Genomic DNA, 19387 nt, shown 5'->3' with positions numbered 1-19387 from the left:
GGGTAATTAGTGAATGAGTTTCCTCAGAGCTCAAAACCTCACCTGTTGCTATACTCCACAGCAATCTCGTACTTGCTCTGAGAATCGATGATGGCCTCCCTGACCATGTTCAACCAGGTCCTGAAGATCTTCTTCTGAAGAAAATGTCTATGGAGTTCTTGCATTTCTACCTCCAAATCAGTCAGGTACTGAAAATAAGGACAAAGACATAAGTGAGAGAACAGCATTGACAAAGGATTAGAGCAACAGAATGAAAGGGAGAGTCGAAACAAACACAAAAAGAGGAACGAAGACCATGGAGGCACAGAGGGAAAAGGAGAATGTGGCAGCCAAGATAATATCCCCTTGTAATATTAAAAAGTAGTAATGGAACCAGAGGGGTAGAAACAAACTTGAGGTAAATTTCTAGTAATTTCAATTAAAATCACTTGAGCCATTATGGGACAAGAAGCAAGAAATGAGTATAAAAACACAAGCTGATGCAAGGACAGGTTATAATTTATAAAGACAAACACACTGAAAAGAAATGTGCTTCAGATTTTGCACTAACAAAAAACTGACCTGACATTTTCAAATTCCTTTCAAAGCAATGAATTGGATTCATTGTTCAACATTGTTCTTGAACAAGCACAATGACTATGGACGTTCTGGATGGATTCTAAATGTTTTATGTAGAACTAAGCAGAGACATTTATTGAAAGCTCCCTTTCTGTGCCCTTACCTGCAGCCAGCTCCGGATGACTTTCCTAAGCAATACTTGGGAATAAAACTGATCAGCCTGGGCTGTCTTCCTAGCCAGACTTTCCTGGCTATGCAGGAACCAGGTCAGCAGGCATTTCCTCTGTAAGGCCAAAGAGTGATGTTCCTTGGCCACCTGGACATTTTTTTAATGAGAAAAGGAAATTAATTCTTATATCTTAAATCATTTACCCTTGGCAAACAATGCTGAAAACCACAGTTCGTGGAGAGTATTCTTAAGGGCATTCAGCCTATGCCCTAAAAATTCTGGTTTTAGATTCATGTCATGGATAAGTTCTTTCAATGCTGACTCTCCAAAGACCACAGGGACTCACTGGTTATTATGGAAATGCCTCCAAGGCCATTATTTCACTTGCAATGAGCTTCAAAGTGGATGGTTGGCAACATTCTTGGTTTGTTCTCCTGGAGCCTGGACAGCAACTCCGTAACAAACCTCTCTCTATTATGTTCTTAAACACTGTCTAATTGAGGAAATGCCAATACTTTCAATTAGTTTTCTAGAATGAGCTGTCACAAGCATTGAAATCTAGACATTATCGATAAACCACAAAAACATTTGATAGAAAAATAACATGGTAAATTATTTAATGTCTTGCCAACATAAAAGGCTCAGAGTATCATTCTATCAAAATAAAAACACAACTCAGAGTTTATAGAAAGCCCTTCTCCCTCAGTGCTCTCCAGATAATTAAACATTTCTAATCCTTGTCTAGGCACCTGGCACTGGATGTGATTGATCCTAGTGAGTCTCTAGCCCGCCATACTTGCTGGCCAAAATGACCATCACAGGTAGTCTCTGTGGCACCCAAGACCTCTGACTGTCCTGACTCAGCCCAGTCTGGGATTCAAGAGGCTCCAAAAATGCCTATCCTTCTCTCTTCTGTCTTCTTCATTTTCTAGGAAGCAGAACCAGGAAGAAAGACTACCAGAAGATTTCTTAAAATTCTGAAGTGGTTAATGGAATAAATGACATAGTACAGGTGAATTTAAGGGAAAGAGTTTAAAGGAAAAGGCTAATTATTAAGTCTTTTAAAAAACCTTACAAATTAGCCAGAAACTAACTGAACACTTTTCCTTAATTTTTCTCTTCCTGAAAGTAATCGGTGATGGGTGAAGAAGCTACCCATTCCTCTTTTCATTCCTCTAAAACTTTTTGTTTTACCTTTTTTTTTTTAATATTTTCAATTTATTGTTGGCATCTACACACACCTGATTTCTACACACTCAGACATACCAGAAATGAGCAGACTGTTTCGAGGATGGGGCTGCTGAGTTCCATTCTAGCTTTGTATTATCGGCGATCTTACAACCTTAAGCAAATCAGTTTCCTCGCTAGGGCTCAGTTCCCTTATTTATGAAAGAGATGGACAGGACTATCAGTGTTCTAAGATTCTATATTTTGCTGTCCTAGGCTGAATAATGGCAGGTCAGCGATGACCATGTACCCTGGACCCTGTTAATGTCATACCTTATGTGATAAAAAGGATTTTGCAGATGTGATTAAGTAAAGGATCTCAAAGTGGGGGAAAGTGTCCTGGCTTATTTGGGAGGGCCCGAAGTGTAATCAGAAAGGCCTTTAGAAGGAGGAGTCAGAAGGGACCAGCATCAGTATGAAATAATGAGGATGAAAGCAAGAGATAGATTTAAGGAAGGGGCTATAAACAATAGAACACGGGTGAAAAAAAGTGAGGAAACAGATTCCCTTCTTGGGACTTCCAGAAGGAACTTGCCCTGCAAACACTGACCTTAGCCCAGTAAGTCAGATTTTAAACTCTGACCTTGATAATAAATTTGTGCTGTTTCAAGTCACGAATTTTGAGGCTAGTTGTTATAATGGCAAAAGGGAACGCAAATACTTGTGAACTAGTCAGAATGTGCTCAGAAAATGACCAGAATCACCTGAGCTGCCTTTTGAAAATGCAGATTCCCTAACATCCCATGCCCCCCATCAATCACCCAGTTCTGCTGGGAATACCTGTGGGCAGGACCAGGGGTGTACACTTGTAAGTTCTCCAGATGGTTTTATGAACAGGAAAATTTAGAAGTGCTAGTTTTAGATCTGTATTTTCCTGTTTTATTTTAATTGAGGTCTTCTATATTTGAAGTCTATAATTATCACTTTGAGCTCAAATTTCTATCCTATTTTTACATTATTTTAAATAAAAAATTAATTTTGTTATTCAACCATAGATCCTAACCTATTTCTAAATTTTATACCTTTCTTGGTTTTACTCAGTCAAAAATAAGGACCAAAAAAAGGGCTGATAGGAATATGCAAGTGAGTCTTTCTACTTTTCCTAATAATCAAAACCAAGGAAACAGATACAAATTAAAACAAAATAGATGCACTCAATTGCATTGCAAGCTACCTGATAGGACCACTTTTCTAGTTGGATACTTTCAATTTCCAGAATCAGTCCTCAAAAGCCTAAAGAGTCAACACTCCCATCTCTAGGAAAATACAAAAGCAAAGCAGCAAAGGCTTGAGGCAAAGATGGGTCTAGTCCTCCAAAGAGGATGGCTCTTGCCTGCAGGCCTGACTACCACTCAGTAGTTCTAGAAGCCCTGGCAAGGAGGCTGAGAACAAAAAAGCAGGGACAGAAAAACAATATGGGGAGGGCACTTAGGGAATAGAAAAAGGAAGAAAATGTGAAAATAGGAAGAAAAGAAAAAATGGTGCATAGGTTTCAAGAGTGGGAAAAAGAAGCCTCAGTCATGTCACAGAGGCAGAACCTGCAGTACTGCAGAATTCGGCAGACCTCTAGGAGAGGAAGCGCGACTGCTCACTTTCAATCCTGGTTTTCGTAACAAAGGAACACTAGGCTTTTTGCTATCAATTGCCAAACATGTGTAAATAAGGGTAGTTACAATAGGTGTTATTAAATATCTATTATTAAATACCACTGAGCTTATTATTAAAAAGAATTTTAAAGATAACATTTTATCTACCTTGAACTTTTTGATCATTTAGTTGAATGGCCCATTCTAGGCAATGGACAGATTTGAATTTTCAATGGCGTTTGAGTTCATATATCTGTATGGTACAATGCATTACTATTTAGGGTTGTACACCCACATTTTTGCATGTAATAGTGTCTTCCAGTGGATTAAGTAGATGGACCCTCTTTCTCTCCTAAATGGCCCTGTCATCCTGTGACTTGGTGTGGTCAGTGCAATGCAGTGGACATGATATAAACAGAGGTTTCATGTAGGTTCATATAATTTGGTATGGCCTCTGTGGGTCTGACATTTGCCAGGTGAAAAGCATGCCCTGACTAACTGCTGGAACCTGGAAAAACCTGAACCCTTTCCTCACATGGCTGACATACATGTGAGTGAGAAGTAAATGTCTGAGCCACTAATATTTAGGGTAGTTGGTTGTGCAACAGAAACCTTACTGAAATACAGTGATTATTTCCTCTTTATTATTACTTACACAATTGAGAGAGGCTGGGGCTCTCCCTGGTGGTGCAGGGGTTAAAGCACAGTAGTATGCAGCTATCTGCAGCCACTGTAGCACAAGTTCGATCAAGGCCAGGGAGGTGACCCACATGGCATGACAGACCTCTCCTACCCTCCTGCTTCTCCTCTCAGCAGTATTTCAGTCGATCTGCCTGTTCTGCACCCGGCTCTGCCTCTGGTGAATCCTCTCACCTCCCACACCTCTGGTCTGTCCTCCTGTTCTTGTATGCATAAATAAATCTTTAAAAAAATAAAAGAATTGGGGGGGGGAGGGAGGGAAATGCACGGGACTATGGTGGTGGCACAGGGGTGATTTGGTGATGGGAAACCTGCGGGGATTACAATCAAGATGGAAAAAAATATGTGCAAAATGATGTAAAAATAAACTTTGTAATAAATAAAAAAAAATTAAAAGAATTGAAAGAGGCCTCTATTCCTCTTTTCTTGGTGGTCTCTAATCAAAATTTTTCAGAGTTTTTCCAACCTGGTTCAATTATAGAAGTCTTTCTCTACTTGGAAGACAAATTTTAAGCTCTTACCCCAAAATACGCACACTCAATTCACTTATCTCTCTCTCTCTTTTTAAAGATTTTTTTTTTTATGTGTACAGACTAGGGGTACAAGAGAGAGGTGCTGGGGAAGTAAGAAGATTCGCCAGAGACTGAGTGGGGAGCAGAACAGGCAGATCAACGAAGTACACTGCTGAGGGGAGCAGCGGGCAGGCCAGGAGAGGTCTGCCACGCCATGTGGTCACCTCTGGAGCAGGCGGGAATTGAACTCCTGCGGAAGTGGCTTTTGGTTTTTCGTTGTGTGCTTTAACCCCGCTGCGCCACCAGGGAGGGCCTCTCTCTCTCTTTTTAAAGATTTTTTTTTTTATGTGTACAGACTAGGGTACAGGCCAGAAGTGCGGTAGGTGAGAGATTTCGCCAGAGACAGAGTGGGGAGCAGAACAGGCAGATGTACTGAAATACACTTCTGAGGGAGCAGTAGGTGGGTCAGGAGAGGTCTGCCATGCCATGTGGGTCACCTCCCTGGCCGGGGATGGAACCTCATGATGCAGTGGCTTCAGAGAGCTTCATAGTGCGGTGCTTTAACCTGCTGGCCACCAGGGAGAGCCTTATTTATCTCTTTGGCTTTTAAATTAACAAACAGCCCCCAGAACCCATTTGGGTATTTATCCTATTTGAAAAGTTCATTTTCTAGTTTTGGGGTGGGGAGGGAGAGTAGGACACTATACCTGCATGTTTTGATTGCTTTGTATTCTCAATCTCTTCCAAGGCTCCAGACCATTTTTTCTTAGCAAGACCTTTTCATAATGTTCTTTGGCTATTGCTTCCATCTGCTGGTTTCTTTTAATTCTCTTCTGCTTCTCTAGTTCTTTCTGTGGGAAATAGAAAACGAAAACCCATAAAAATGCTGAGGAGGGAAAAAGGGACGAAGATGACCACAGAAACGCCTGAACTTTTGCTCCCTCAGATGCACTGAATTGTAGAGCTAGGCATGGTGAAATTAATTCCTTCTAGAAGCAGTTCAACAACTAGCTGAGTGACTCCTATACACTGAACAAAACAGAAAATTCCTACATGGGGAATGGGTAGAAAAAAACATGATACATTGTTGCCATAAACTTCATCCCTGACACAGTGTCTTGTAAATGAGAGGGAAACTCCAACCCCTGCTTCTTCCTGAGGAGTGAAAGATTTAGACTGCACATTTAGCACCCCAACTTTTGAGTCAAAATTCCTGACTCTGAACAGCTAACTCTGAAACACCAAACTGGACACCAGTGGGGTATGTGTCTATGAGACACACAGAATTACAGCAAAGAACTGATTCTTCATGGGTGTGCCTATGTCTCTAGGTCTCAGCTTGGTTTCGAAGCATCAGGCAATGAAAAGCCCCCTTCCAGCTTTTTCGCTGAAAGGAGTTTGACTAGCTACTTGACAGACTGCTGTCTGAGAGTTTAACTTGCACTGCAGTTCTGTCTAAGGGCTGACTGTGATCCTCCATAGAGACAGAGCCACTGGACACTTGCCTATCTTCTTCAGTGTGCTTCGACAATTAAACCAGATTGTCAGCATCGCTCTGGCAGGAGCTTGTGCATACTTCTGATGCCCAGCTCCTGTAGCTGCTCCCCAAGACACAGTTCCTTGGATTGATTTTCTCTGACAGTGAAGTGTGTAGTCCCACGTCCCACAGACAACAAAAAGCAGCAGCCTTGAGATGAACACGGCAGCACCCCACCCTGTGGCTCTATACCTGGGCTCAGTGCAGAGGGAACAAGCAAAAATGCACATCTCCTACTTTCTCCCTGGAATGGATTTATCTACGTACTCTAGGGCTCAGTATCCAATCAGCCTGTATTCAAGCACGGACTATAACCCTTCTCTTTGGGACAGTGTAGGGTTTGGACATATGCTCAACTACTGGAAGTGACTAAGAACCATGACAGTGATTTAGATAATCACAAATGATTGTGAGACAACCAAGCGCTTGGGCCAGGTTGAACTACACATTTCAGCTCCTACATGACCCACTGTCAACACTGGGGGGATGGTGGGGAGGTCTGTTTCATCATGCACAGAAACCAACATAGGGTGTCAAGGAAAATAAGGAAACGGGGCAATAAGTTTCAAGCAAAACCAGTCTCAATCATGTGGAGATAAGGGATTTACCCAAGTGTTTAAAATACTGGCCATAGAGATGCCTTGCTGAGTTCAAGACAGCAATGCATCAAGAAAAATAATTTCGACAAGAACATATAGTCAAGCAGCAATCAAACACAACTAACACAATGTGTTCACAAAATGTGACAACTCTTTCTTTAGATTCTGGGATAGAGATTTGTAGGTCAATGTCTTGTTCAAAGTTAAAGACAAAGACAAAGTCTAGAAGAACATTATTACACCAAGTTATTTAAGTGATGAACAGTAAGTCAGTACACAAGTTAAATGATCTATTAAAAGGCCCTATGCCCCTTGAATCTGAAATGGAACAAAATTGGCACACTCGGTACAGAAGATTTCATGCTGAGGACTGTGGTAGTGAAAGGAGAAATCAGCTCAAAATCTGAAATCAGAATTCCTGACTATAGTGAATAAATACTTTATAGACAGTTTATAAAATAGGGAAAAATGCAGAGAAGGAAAAGTCATTTCTCATCCTCTAATCAATAGCTAATATTGACGTGTTTTTTTTGGGCCTTTTCTATGCTTATTTTAACATAATTGTAAAATTTTTGTGGTGTTCCCCTCTGTTTCACAATAAAATGTATTTTCCCGTACCATAAAAAAATAAAAGGCTCTCACTCCTCTAGGTGGAGAAAGTTGAACCATTCCAGATGATGCACCCAGAAGAGATACCCTAGGACCCCCTAAAGCAGACCTCCAGAGAGGCTGCCTGAGAAGTAGGACAAAACTGAATAGTCTACTACAAGTAAGCGATTTCTTTCTCTAATGAAAATAGCCAATAAACAACAGGAAGAGGAAAAGGACACTACCTAAAAATGGTGAGTGGTAGTAATTGATACCCATTATGAAAGTCACAACAGAAAAAGCAGAGATTTCAGGATGGCTTCTCACCAGGGGTCATCTAGGTGGCACAAATACGAAAACATCAAATTTAAGCTGCTGCTTCCCCATTTCCCATAATTTCACTTCAGGAAATTATGCTGAAGTATATTGCTGATTTTGACAAGCTCTGTAACTGCCAGAACTTTCTGTGGGGAAAAAAATAAGACCAAGATGGGAAACCCGCGGGGATTACAATTGAAATGGAAAAAAAATGTACAAAATGATGTAAAAATAAACTGTTATTTAAAAAAAGTATCTTAAGATCACAGAATAAGTAGCAGAACCAAGATTTGAACCCAAATGATCAAGTTCAAGATAATAAATTCAACCATGACACTTTCCAAGAGAAAGACTTAGAGGCAGAGAAGCTAAGAGTGTGTTTGGAGGATCATAAAGAAATCTGGGTGGAGCAGAGCCTATGGTAAAACACTGGGTGGAGAGGCTGGAAGGGGGAGTAAAAAAAAAAATCTGGAAGGAGATTTACTCTGATCTTCTAATTACCTATTTCTGGACAAATGTCTCAAGCTGAAATATCCATATTCTAAAACCTTCAGTCAAGATTACCTTTACAGTCTTTAATTTGGACACTTGAGATGTGGAATTGAATGGCCAGAAATAAAAAATTATGTATAAGAAATTTCTTATGAGTCAAAGCAAGGCAAGGGCTGAGTAGGAAGGAGTGTAGAAACACCGACTGTGTGTCTTACAGCACAGCACTTGGGATCTGCGGACTGGTATAGAACACAGACGACAACCCTTTCGGGAAGTGCTGTGGCCAAAATAATACTGTTCACATCTAATTTATGGTGTAACTATCTTCTTAGAATTACAGTTCTATGGCTGGTGGTGTGAGTTCCAAAGGAAATTTCTAGATGGAGTTGGGGAAAAATAGCCTTTCTTAAAGTTTCCTTTTCCATTAAAAAAAAAAAAACAAAAACTGGAAAATACTTAGAGTATTTCCTTCCTCAGTTAAGGATTGCTCAGTAGAACTGATTGCATTTTGTTGTTAGTCCCTTGTTTTCCATTACTTTGGCTACAAAATGTTTATAATAACGCCTGCAAGTTTTTTTGGTAGGACTGCATGAAACGGTCTGTTGCGAGACAGCATTTGGTTTACTCAGGCTAAACATGGATAGAAAATCAGCATTTGTTAATGGAATACAAAAATCTGACTCATTTGAATGTGTATCTATTCTCAGTCAATTCTGCTTTCAAAGATCAGGAATTACACAGGAATTACAGCAAGAATTAAGAGAAAAGGGTATCCCCTAACTTTCTGGCCTCTATCCATTTTAAGTGGGCTCCCCTCCCCTTTTCTTTTGCTCTTGAATTTATTTCCACTTATGCAGTCCTGTAACTTACACATTTTGGTCTCTCATATCATGAATTTCTCCTAAATTACTGGCTAATCCCCAACAATAAGCAAATATTGCTGTTATCTCTCATCTTAAAAAACAAAACAAAAACCCCAGTCACCAACAAACAAAATCCTTCTTTAATCCAAGGTGACCCCTATCTGTGGTCATAGACTCTGATTCTTTGCCTTTCATGTTCTCCACTCACAAGAATGGGGCTCCCTTCCCAGCATTCCACAGAAAACACTCTTTCTGTGTCATAAATGACCTCCATGTTGCCAATTCAAAAAGTTTGTCCTTTTAATTAAACGCAGCAGCATTTAGCCCATTAACCACGACCTTCCCTTTCCAGAAATGCTTTTTTTCTTCCAGTTTCTCAACAATAAATTCTCTGGGTTCTTTTCCTATCCCACTAACTATCCACTGTTCGAGTAACTTTTCATGTACTCAAGGCCGTAGCCCTCATATTGCTCTTTCCAGATAATCTTCTGACTCGACATCATACACTTCACATGTTGTTGTTTAAGATTTATTAATTTATGCATACAGAACTGGGGTACCGGCCAGAGGTTCAGGGGCAGTGAGAGGATTCACCAGAGAGCATGGGGAGCAGAACAGGTATATTGACAAGGTACAATGCTGAGGGGAGCGGTGGGCAAGACAGAAGAGGTCTGCTGCACCATGTGGGTCGCCTTTGGGATGGGGATCAAACTTGCACTGAAGCAGCTGCAGCCAACATGCAGAGCTGCACCCTAACCTTCTGTGCCACCAGGGAGAGCCCCTACATTGACATGTTTTTTAATCCCATATTCCTTACTATATTCTCAATAACCCAGGCTTGTATATATAGTCTGTCTGTTGTGTCATTTGTTTGCTAACAGGCCATCTCACATTTAATATGCCCCTACTGGGCCTTGCAGAAGTCTCCTCAGCACCCAGCAGCTGAAACAGCAATGCTTCAGAGAGGTCTTACCATCTTGCTCCCCATTATAGATCTCCCTCCCTGCTTCTTTACTAACTTGTACTGCCAGTCTTCCCAGGTAGAAGCTTTCTGAGGCTGTGGTCTGTCTTCTCCAGTTTTCTAACACATAGAACAATACCTGACACATCACAGGTGCTCTTCAAATGCTTGTTAAATGAACAATATACTTCTGAGCAATTGTGGCAGACTTTTAATCTTGCCAGTCATCTTTGATAAAGTAGTCTTTTTAACTACAAAATCTAGCAATTCTCTATCAAAAGCATATTTACAGTCATAAAAGTTACTGTCTGTCAAGTATGATTAGTTTTATAAGTATTAATTATAGTATTTTAAAAAACATTTATTTATGCATAGAAGATTTGGGGTATAGGCCTGAGAGGGGTATGTGTGGGAGGCAGGGGTGAGAGAATTCACCAGAGACAGAGTGGGAAGCAGAGCAGGTAGATCTGAAATACACTGCTGAAGGAGTAGCAGGAGAGACAGGAGAGGTCTACCATGCCATGTAGGTCAGCTCCTGGCTAGGGATTGAACTCAGGCCATAGGGTTGATAGCATGATAGTGCTAAGACTTAATCCTTATGCCACCAGGGAGACCCTAATTATAACTATTAATACAAATAAAATAATAGGATGTTAGGTAGAGGATGAGTTTTTTCAAAGGGTCACTGTGTGAGACCTGTGAATGGCAATCTCATTGCTGCAAAGGACAGTAGTCCCATCAAGGTCAGGATACTAGCCTGTGACTTGAGTATGCTATCCCACACGGTACTTCCTGCTGTCACTATGGCACCTCTCTCTCTCAGTCCAGAGGAATCACATATAAGGATCTGTCACACATGACAGCCATGTCCTAACCCTATACTTGTTCCTGAATGTGGAGGATAATTTGTTATGGGCATATGCTTGAGGAATTCTTCCAGTTATTTTTTTTACCCTAAAGCTAGAAGACTTATCTGTATTTTCAATCCAAAGAAATATCTACTAAATTGTTCTAGAAATCTTCTCTACCATATCAACAGGAGGACTCTTTATCAAAGCAATTAGAAAATATGGTACTACAGTTGGGCAATTTGATGGTAAACTTAATGAGCAAAATGTAGCCAACTAGAAGGGGTAAAGGAGACTTAAAACACGTACAGAATGTGGAAGACTCTGAGAAGTCACAGCAGGCAATGGTTCAGAAGTATCACTATTTCATGTCCAGAGGAATAACACTTCTATGACCTTCGAGGTTGCTTAATGAGAACAGCTACATAAAGTACACAAAGGGAGGGAGAGGATCACCTGTGCAGAGGGCCTCCAACTGGCACAGGTTAAAGTCTCAACACTATCAGGCTATTGCCAGCCACTGCAATGTGAGTTCGATCCCTAGCCAGGAAGGTGACCCACATGGCGCAGCAGAACTCTCCTGCCTCGCCCACTGCTCGCCTCAGCAGTGTATTGCAGTAGATCTGCCTGTTCTGCTCCCCACTCAGTCTCTGGTGAATCTTCTCACTCCCCATACATCTGGCCTACACCCCAGTTCTTGTATGCATAAGTAAACAAATCTAAAAAAAAAAACACCTGTGCAGAATAAAATACATCAAAAGGAAGAAGACCATGTGGTAAATTGGGTGAGAAACACGAGTATCTTTGCTGAGAAGCAAAAGGAGATAAATGCCAAGTGCATTTGAAATCTAAGGCTGCTCACAAAGACTCAAGCACAGTCCATCTATAAACGCAATGATCTCAATTGAGAACGTCACAAATAGCTGATTAACTAAATGCAAACTACTCTACTTGACAAAATATTTGTCTGTTGTGGATGGGAGTTACATTTATTTCCCTTTCTTGAAAAGGAAAGGTTTGGGCTTAGTATACAGAGGAAGAGATACCTATTGGCCAGTAATATATTCCCTTTGTTCCTTCCTCTGCATAAGCATTTGTCTTCAAAAGGAAAAAAGATTGGACAACAAATCAAATTATTTTTTGTGAATCAATCAGGGAGCCAAAGCCTCCACAAATCTGGAGAGACATGCAACTTTAGGAGACGTGAGAACCAAGTTCTTGCTTACCTGAGGCAGAAGCCTTCAGAGACCACCTATACCTGAGGCAGAAGCCATCAGAGACCACCTACGATAGTAAAACTAAAATCGAAATTATGTGAATTGCTTGAGGCCAAGGGTGTGTCAGGATGAGAGGGTAGACCTCCTGGGGGGTCACAGTCCTAGGGGAGTTCGCATTTTTTTGCCAGTTTTTGCTCCAGAAACCCTACCAGGCTCTCACAGACAGGATTTGGAAGAATCTAGGTAAAGCTCCTACCATGGTTCTGGCTTGGGGAGAGGAACAGAAGCTATTATAAAATCTGCCATGTCATTCTCCCTTAGGACACCAAAGGTTTCATCTGTGGGACCATCTGAAGGTACTAGTGGGATACACTACTGAAGGGGAACTTGGCTTAGACCCATCCACACCTCACCTACGTGGAGGGGGAGCCTTACAGGGAACGGTTTTAAGGTCACAGACTGAAGGTGGTAGACACAGAAAGAAGGGCTTGAAGGAGCAGGGAAGAACTCTGCCCCTAAAGTGGGAGAAGTTCTTGTGAATGTCTAATGCTTAGTACTCCACAGACTGACGCTAAATCAAAACTTAGAGAATGATCCCATCATTCACACCCCTCCACCACATACTGACAAACCTCCATAAGAACAGTGCAGGATAGCCTGGAAAGCTATGAGACAGACTCTCTCTGGGGAGCGACACAAAGGGAAGACATAAAGCCAACACAGGAGACGAAAACAAGTCACTAGAGGAACTGGAGTTTGTGATGCCCATAACAACAAGTCTCAACATGGTAGCCATAGCAACAACATATGTCTTACTAGACGCTAGATTAACATAAATCTCCATACTAAAGTCCTACTTATCTCAGTTTTATTACCCTGTACAACATGTTTTTCAACAACGACAAAATTCAAAAATGCTAAAAGACAAGAAATAAAGTCTGAAAAGATAAACCAGTGGTCAGAACAAAGCTAGATATGGCAGAGATGTTGGAACTATCAGAGAATTTTAAATAACTATGGTAATACTATTAAATGTTCTAATGAATAAGGCAGTGATCATTAAAGATCAGAGAGAGAGTTTTAGCAGGTATGGAAACAATAATAAATATTTAAATGAAATTGACTCTATGCCCTTTGACATGCCCCCTCATATTTTCACTGTCTCAACCCTAGAATCAGCATTTTTCCAAGGTTCCCTGGTTCTAAATGGTATTTGGAAAGCAAGTCCTGAGCAGTGAGGGTGTTTATTGCTACTAAGCAATGAGCTTATCAGCAATTCTAGTGTATACTAAACCATGTATACATAGCTATCTATAATTATTTCTGTACCTATGCAGATTAGGCATAAGATCATACTTAGATGAAGTTGACAAACTTTAAAAGCTTCCATTGACCCAAGATGGAACAATTTGAGTAACAAAATAGGTTTTATAACTCAAAGTTTAAATAAATATATGAAAGTGCATTGATATAAATGTTTAAACAAACAAGTGAAGGAAGTGAAATAAATCTACCTCACATACTATATATTAGACATTCCTCCCTTCAAGAAATAGAGCTAAATTTCAACTCCTCCCTGATTTGAGAGTAGTCTGGACTTAATGAATGACCTTGAAAGACCAGAGTATGTAAAGTAAAAAGCAGACATTTGACAGTGGAGGTACCTGTCTTCTAATACTGAGACCATAGCCCTAGTCAGTCCATCAAGGTTAATAACATCACCAGAGATATGTCATCCTGAGAAAAGTCATGTATCTGCTATGAGATTGAGAGAGTATTTCACCTAGGTAGTATTCTTAAAAAACAAACAAACAAACAAACAAAAAACTAAAAGAAAAAAACAAAACCAACACAAATTGAGGGACATTCTATAAAATGCTTCACCAGTGCTATTCAAAATTATCAAGGTCATGAAAAGCAAGGCAAGACTGAATGCTCTGTCTGGTCTGAATGTGTCAAAATTCACATGTTGAAATTCTAATGCTCCAATTGGAGAGAGTATAAGGGGGTGCTTTGAGAGGGCCTTGGTGGAGCACTTGTGAGCAGAAAGGTGCAGTTAGAAGCCCCTTCCGTCCTGTGAGGAAACAGTGAGAACTTGGCAGACTACCACCCAGAGGGGTTTTTCACCAGAATTTGACCATGATGGCATCCCAGTATTGGACCTCCAGCCTTTAGAATTGTGAGAAATAAATTTCTGCTGTTTACAAGTTACCCAGTATTTTGTTATAGCAGCTTCAACAGGTTAAGACACTAAGAAATGATGATACGTTTTAAAGGAAATCTACGTCAGTCCATAAAGGGGGGACCTAGCCCAATCTCCTGAAGAGGAAAGTGAGGTATAGTAGGAAAGGCTAATGTGAAGAAGTCATGTTAAGATCTTAAGAATATGAAGGTTTTCACTAAAGTAGAGAAAAAGAGTGAAGGAAGAGTGTTCTAGACAGAAGATCTAGGGACAGAAAGGTGTGCAAGGTCACAGTACTTCACAACAAAAAGATTCCAAAAAGAGGTGATTTGACCAAAAAGGTACTACTGACCACTTTCTTCAGTCTCTTTTCTTCTCGCTTTTTTTCAAGTTGAGCTTCCTTTTCTTCTGCCTCCCTCTTCTGACGTTCTTCCTCTAAGGCCATTAACTGGGCCTGATCAAGATTAGAATTTGTGAAAATGAGAACCTCAGTTTTTATGGCAATAAGGTCTACGCTGAGAAAAGTCAAACATCTACCTACATACCTATCCTGTCTCTGGAAGAAACCTACACTTTAAAATAGGAGTAGGAAACCTGACCAACAGATGGTCAGTTGTGTAACTTAAAATCTTCTCCAGAAGAATTCTGGTCTCCTTAGGAAAGTAAGACTAAGCATGAATAAGATCACTGACTTTTCATTGTAAAAGGACTACTCTTTAGTTCTTATTTTGACCTGTAAAGTATTAAACCCAAACTATATACAATATGGGGAAAAAATTTTCCCTTTCACTTCACCAAACAAACCAACCAACTAGACAAAAAAACAACCTAACCCTAAACAGTTAGTATGTTTACTTTCTCTTAATAGGTGCAAACTTTACTTTTGACAATCTAGGTTGAAATTTGCAAACTTATCAGATCGGACATCAACCTATAATATAAATCTTCATATTGGTTAGCTGACCTCAATTCTTCCTTCCTGCTACACTTAGGATGATGAAGATGCTTTCTCCTTTATTTTCCTAAAATTGTCATGAAGTGTTCAGGCTAACAGGCAAAAGACTATTTTCAAAGTTGGCCTAATTTTATTGTCATAAGAGATCTAAATAATCAAGGTTCATGTTTTAACAGAGACCTAGGCAACTCCTTTTTCTTGCCTCAGTTTGCATTCTCGATTTATTACCAATTTTTCCTCTTCTTGTTTTTTCTTCCTCTCTGCCAAGATCCGCCTACGTTCAGCTCGCTGAACTGCTCTCTCTTCCATGGCTAGAAAATAGTAACAGAGTTACAATATCAAAGATATAAGGAATATTGAAAAAGAAATGTCTCCATTTTATGGCAAAAATCAATGTTATTGTTAGGATTTTCTTGTAAATTGAGGTTCAAAATGTCAGAAATATATATAGCTACATATACATGCTACATACCTATCTGTACATACCACATGCATTTATTTAAATATGTAAATATATAAATATATGAAGTATAGGTGTATAATACATATACCCCTATAAGTTAAAGAACTGTATATACCCCTTTAAGTTAAAGAACCATAATCTGACCCTCAATTTTCATATTAATTACGTTTTTGGTTACATTTTTATCAGAAAAACTGATTACTGGTTTAAATAAGATAATGTACTAGATGATGCATGTAGTAAGTAAAACCTAGAAACCAGGTATTTAATTTAACATTCCTTTAACAAATGCAGAAAACTTTAATTATATCTAAAAAATATATTGAGAATAGAGTCACTACTCAAATCCCATTAAGTTTGTTAATTTTTCCTAAGTCACTATACATATGTCTGTATATGTAACAACAACAACAAACAAACTAAAGTTTGAGGTCATAATGAATACATTTTAAACTAGTTTTAAGGACTGTATATCCAGATGGGCAGGAAATGGAATTGTACTAGGCATTTGGAGAACTGGCATCTGAACAAATTTGAGTGTCAGACTCCTGTTCTTGACAGTCTATTAAATATCGATCCAAAAGAAGCAAATGTGCAAGATGGTCTGATAATATGACTCTGTCATCAGTGGGGCTTTCATAGGAAGAGGGGCATGGGTGGGAGGAGAATCAAGTTCTGCTCACCTAAGTCAGCCAATAATTACTTTCAACTCCTTGTGTCATGTTATAGAGAAGAAAATGTAAGTCCAAGTTTTAGGAATTAATAAACAAAAAACTCGCCAGGCTATTTCTTACAGATATTAAGTGTCTGCTTTGCTGGAAAAAGAATAGTGGGGGTGCCACGGAGAGTGGGAAGGAGACTGTCTTTAAGGAGGCTGAAGTAGACTAGAGGATTAATGTGCAAGGGTCCTAAGCAGAGTCTCTGGTCAGATGTCCTTTCCCATCTTTTCTACAGCTCCCTTAAGGACTACTTGAAAATAGGCTGGAGTTCTGAAATATGCTAACTCCTTGATCAAACAGTAATTTGAACTGGGCATTCTCCAATCATTCTCAGAGATGGAAAAAGATGGCATAAGCTGATATCCTGGAAGTTAAGGCAAAGACTGCCTCTCTTTCCATTAGTAGGAGCTGACCAGAGACAGTGTCCTTCAAATGACATATTTCTTGTTAGGACAGAAATCTTGCCACAAGTAAAATATCACATTTATAAGCCACAATATAATTGTCAAAATACCTTCCATATATTACAAATATGCATAGTTTGTGACTATAACAATGAGAACAGTGAACAGATTCACAAGGTGAGTTGTAAAGATGTTTCAAAGTATTATTTGGTATAAAAAGGGATTTGGTATTTAAAAAAAGCTATTAAAATGTCTGGAATATATTTCATTACTAAAAGCCTATGACCAAGAGACAGGGATGTATAGTAATGATATGATAATGGTGTAAATTGCTACAAACTGATCAATACTTGCATATTAACAAATCACAATGATAGGTGATTGTTATCAGTGTTTATCCTGGGCAGCTACTCTGAGTTTTCTCATTTGTGGATATGTTCCATTTCGTTTCCACAATACAAATCTCAAATTATGGAAAAACGACACCTTTCAGAATGTGTGTGTGTGTGTGTGTGTTGGCTAAAAAGGCCAAAAAGTCTGGCAAAAGGGGTAGGAAAAAACTCTGGTTGCTCTCTGGTAATTCCACTCCTCATTTGTTTACCCATCTCAAATCTGACCAGGCTCTGCCAAGTCTCAAACCCAAGCGTTGCTAGGATTCAGTCCCAATTCAGATAGGGAAGAGAAACACTTCCAGGCCACGTCCCAGACACCCTGCCTTTCAGTATGGGATGGGGCGTCATCAACTGCCTTGGGTTCCTTCTGGATCCAGAAACAGAATTTCGGGAGTCACTTCTACTCCTGTCAGTCCCAGGAGAAGCAACAGGCAAACTGGAGAGAAAAAAATGCAAAAGAATTAAGACCATAACCAGCTTTCTTCAAAGCCCCTTCACCTGAGAAACTTAGAGCTTTCATTAATCCTCACTCTCTGAGATAGCTGTGCATTATTATATGGGCTTGATAAAACCGGTATAAAGAAGCATGGAAAATTCGAGTGATTGGCCTGAGTTTACAATGTGAGACAGTGGTTTAACTCTTATGGAAGTACCTCAAATCAGTAGGTACCACCCCTCTATATTCTCTGATTTATCACACATATTATATGTCTGAAGCTTTCTTTAGTGGCTCTTGAGAAAGACAGACTCTTATTCCAGGGGCAAAGGTGTTTACTTTTATATGAAACAACTACAGATTTAAGCTAAGTCATTGGCCAGTCCAAAGGTTGCTCCATTAGACCTGATATTGTTCCACCTGGCTTCTCAGAATTAAGTATAATCAGAAAATCAACAATGTAAGTGGAGCAAGTGAACCTTTACTGGGGTAGTAACAGAACTAGACAAAAGCAGGAACAACAAAGGTAGCCACTTGCCATTAATACCTATTTGTATCTGGCATGTACAAATCACAATTGCTTTAAGGATTCACAATAAAAGGGGAGATTCATTCACAATAAATTAATAATTCGCAATTAATTAATTGACTAATTCACAATAAAAGGGAACGCAGGCAAGAGAATTTCCAGAGCTTCATTACTGCAAAGGGAGAACCCCCTAATGAAGAGTCCATAGAATATTCTGATACAATGGACATACTTTAGAAGCAACTGACACGTTCTTGGTTCTTCTCTTTTGGGGCTTGCTAACAGGCGGCCCTGTGCCTCTGAGACTGCTGCAGCACGCTCAGCTGCCCACCGAGCCTCTGCCAACCGCTGGCTTTCCTTCAACTCCACAATTGTTTTCTGCTGTTCCTGAAGTTTCTTCTTTTGCTTTTCAATCAGCTGTTGCTGGGAGATATGACGGTTGTGGAAATGACCCATGCAAATAGGTTCTGCTTTCTGGCTGGTGGTTCTGAGTTTCTCACTGTTGCTAGACTGTTGGGGGAGCTCAACACCCAGGGTCTTGTGCTGCTTAATGTCAGATGTGGTCTGAGGGACATTTTGGAGGGAAACCTGTAAGCTGCTCTTTGTTGGTCTTCCTAATTGGGGGCTGAGCATAAAGTCACCGCTTCCTGATGGAGGCTTTTCCCACAAGTAGGGAGTTGCAGTCACCTGAGAGAAAAGGAACACATTATCGTTCAGCCAATTAAAAGGCTGTACTGATGAGCTCCCACACCTTCTAGTCCGCATGGCTACTTCAAACAAGTGCCCTTCCCGCCAGAGCTGCCCTTTGCTCCTGGCCTGGCTACCTCAGAAGCATTGGTCTTAGCTCTGTGAGCCACTCTTAGTCTGTGCAGTGCTGCTCACCCAGCAAGCTGGGTGGGGGCATGGTTATGACTGCTCACAGCATTGCCATGAGGCAGGATATTTGCAAGAGGGAAAACATGCTCTTACAATTTCTAATTTGGATAGTGGTTTATTTGTGAATTAGGTAAGATCACTTCAGATAAATACCATAGGGGTTAAAATCTGCACGAACTAATTTTGAAGTTTGCAGAAAATTGAAAACTTTTTCTTAAAAATACTTGCAACTAAGAAATCCTTTTACAGATCAGTAA

General features: G+C 40.0%; 1 protein-coding gene across 1 annotated transcript in view; it reads right to left on the bottom strand.

Moving 5' to 3' along the window:
• KIAA1407 (KIAA1407 ortholog) overlaps positions 1 to 19387 on the bottom strand; it is a 64544-nt gene that overhangs the window by 6392 nt on the left and 38765 nt on the right. The window contains exons 10-16 of the mRNA XM_004675454.2: positions 18487 to 18941; positions 17613 to 17725; positions 15540 to 15622; positions 14709 to 14810; positions 5459 to 5602; positions 722 to 874; positions 43 to 188 (exon numbers count right to left, since the gene is read on the bottom strand). Of these exons, the coding sequence (XP_004675511.1) occupies positions 43 to 188; positions 722 to 874; positions 5459 to 5602; positions 14709 to 14810; positions 15540 to 15622; positions 17613 to 17725; positions 18487 to 18941 (1196 nt within the window). The remainder of the gene's footprint in view (positions 1 to 42; positions 189 to 721; positions 875 to 5458; positions 5603 to 14708; positions 14811 to 15539; positions 15623 to 17612; positions 17726 to 18486; positions 18942 to 19387) is intronic.

The sequence above is a fragment of the Condylura cristata genome, unplaced genomic scaffold (genome assembly GCF_000260355.1).
Source record: "Condylura cristata isolate star-nosed mole 26May11 unplaced genomic scaffold, ConCri1.0 scaffold00003, whole genome shotgun sequence".
Lineage (NCBI taxonomy): Eukaryota > Metazoa > Chordata > Mammalia > Eulipotyphla > Talpidae > Condylura > Condylura cristata.
The sequence above is the reverse complement of the archived record's forward strand: the minus strand, read 5'-3'. Positions and strand labels throughout refer to the sequence as shown.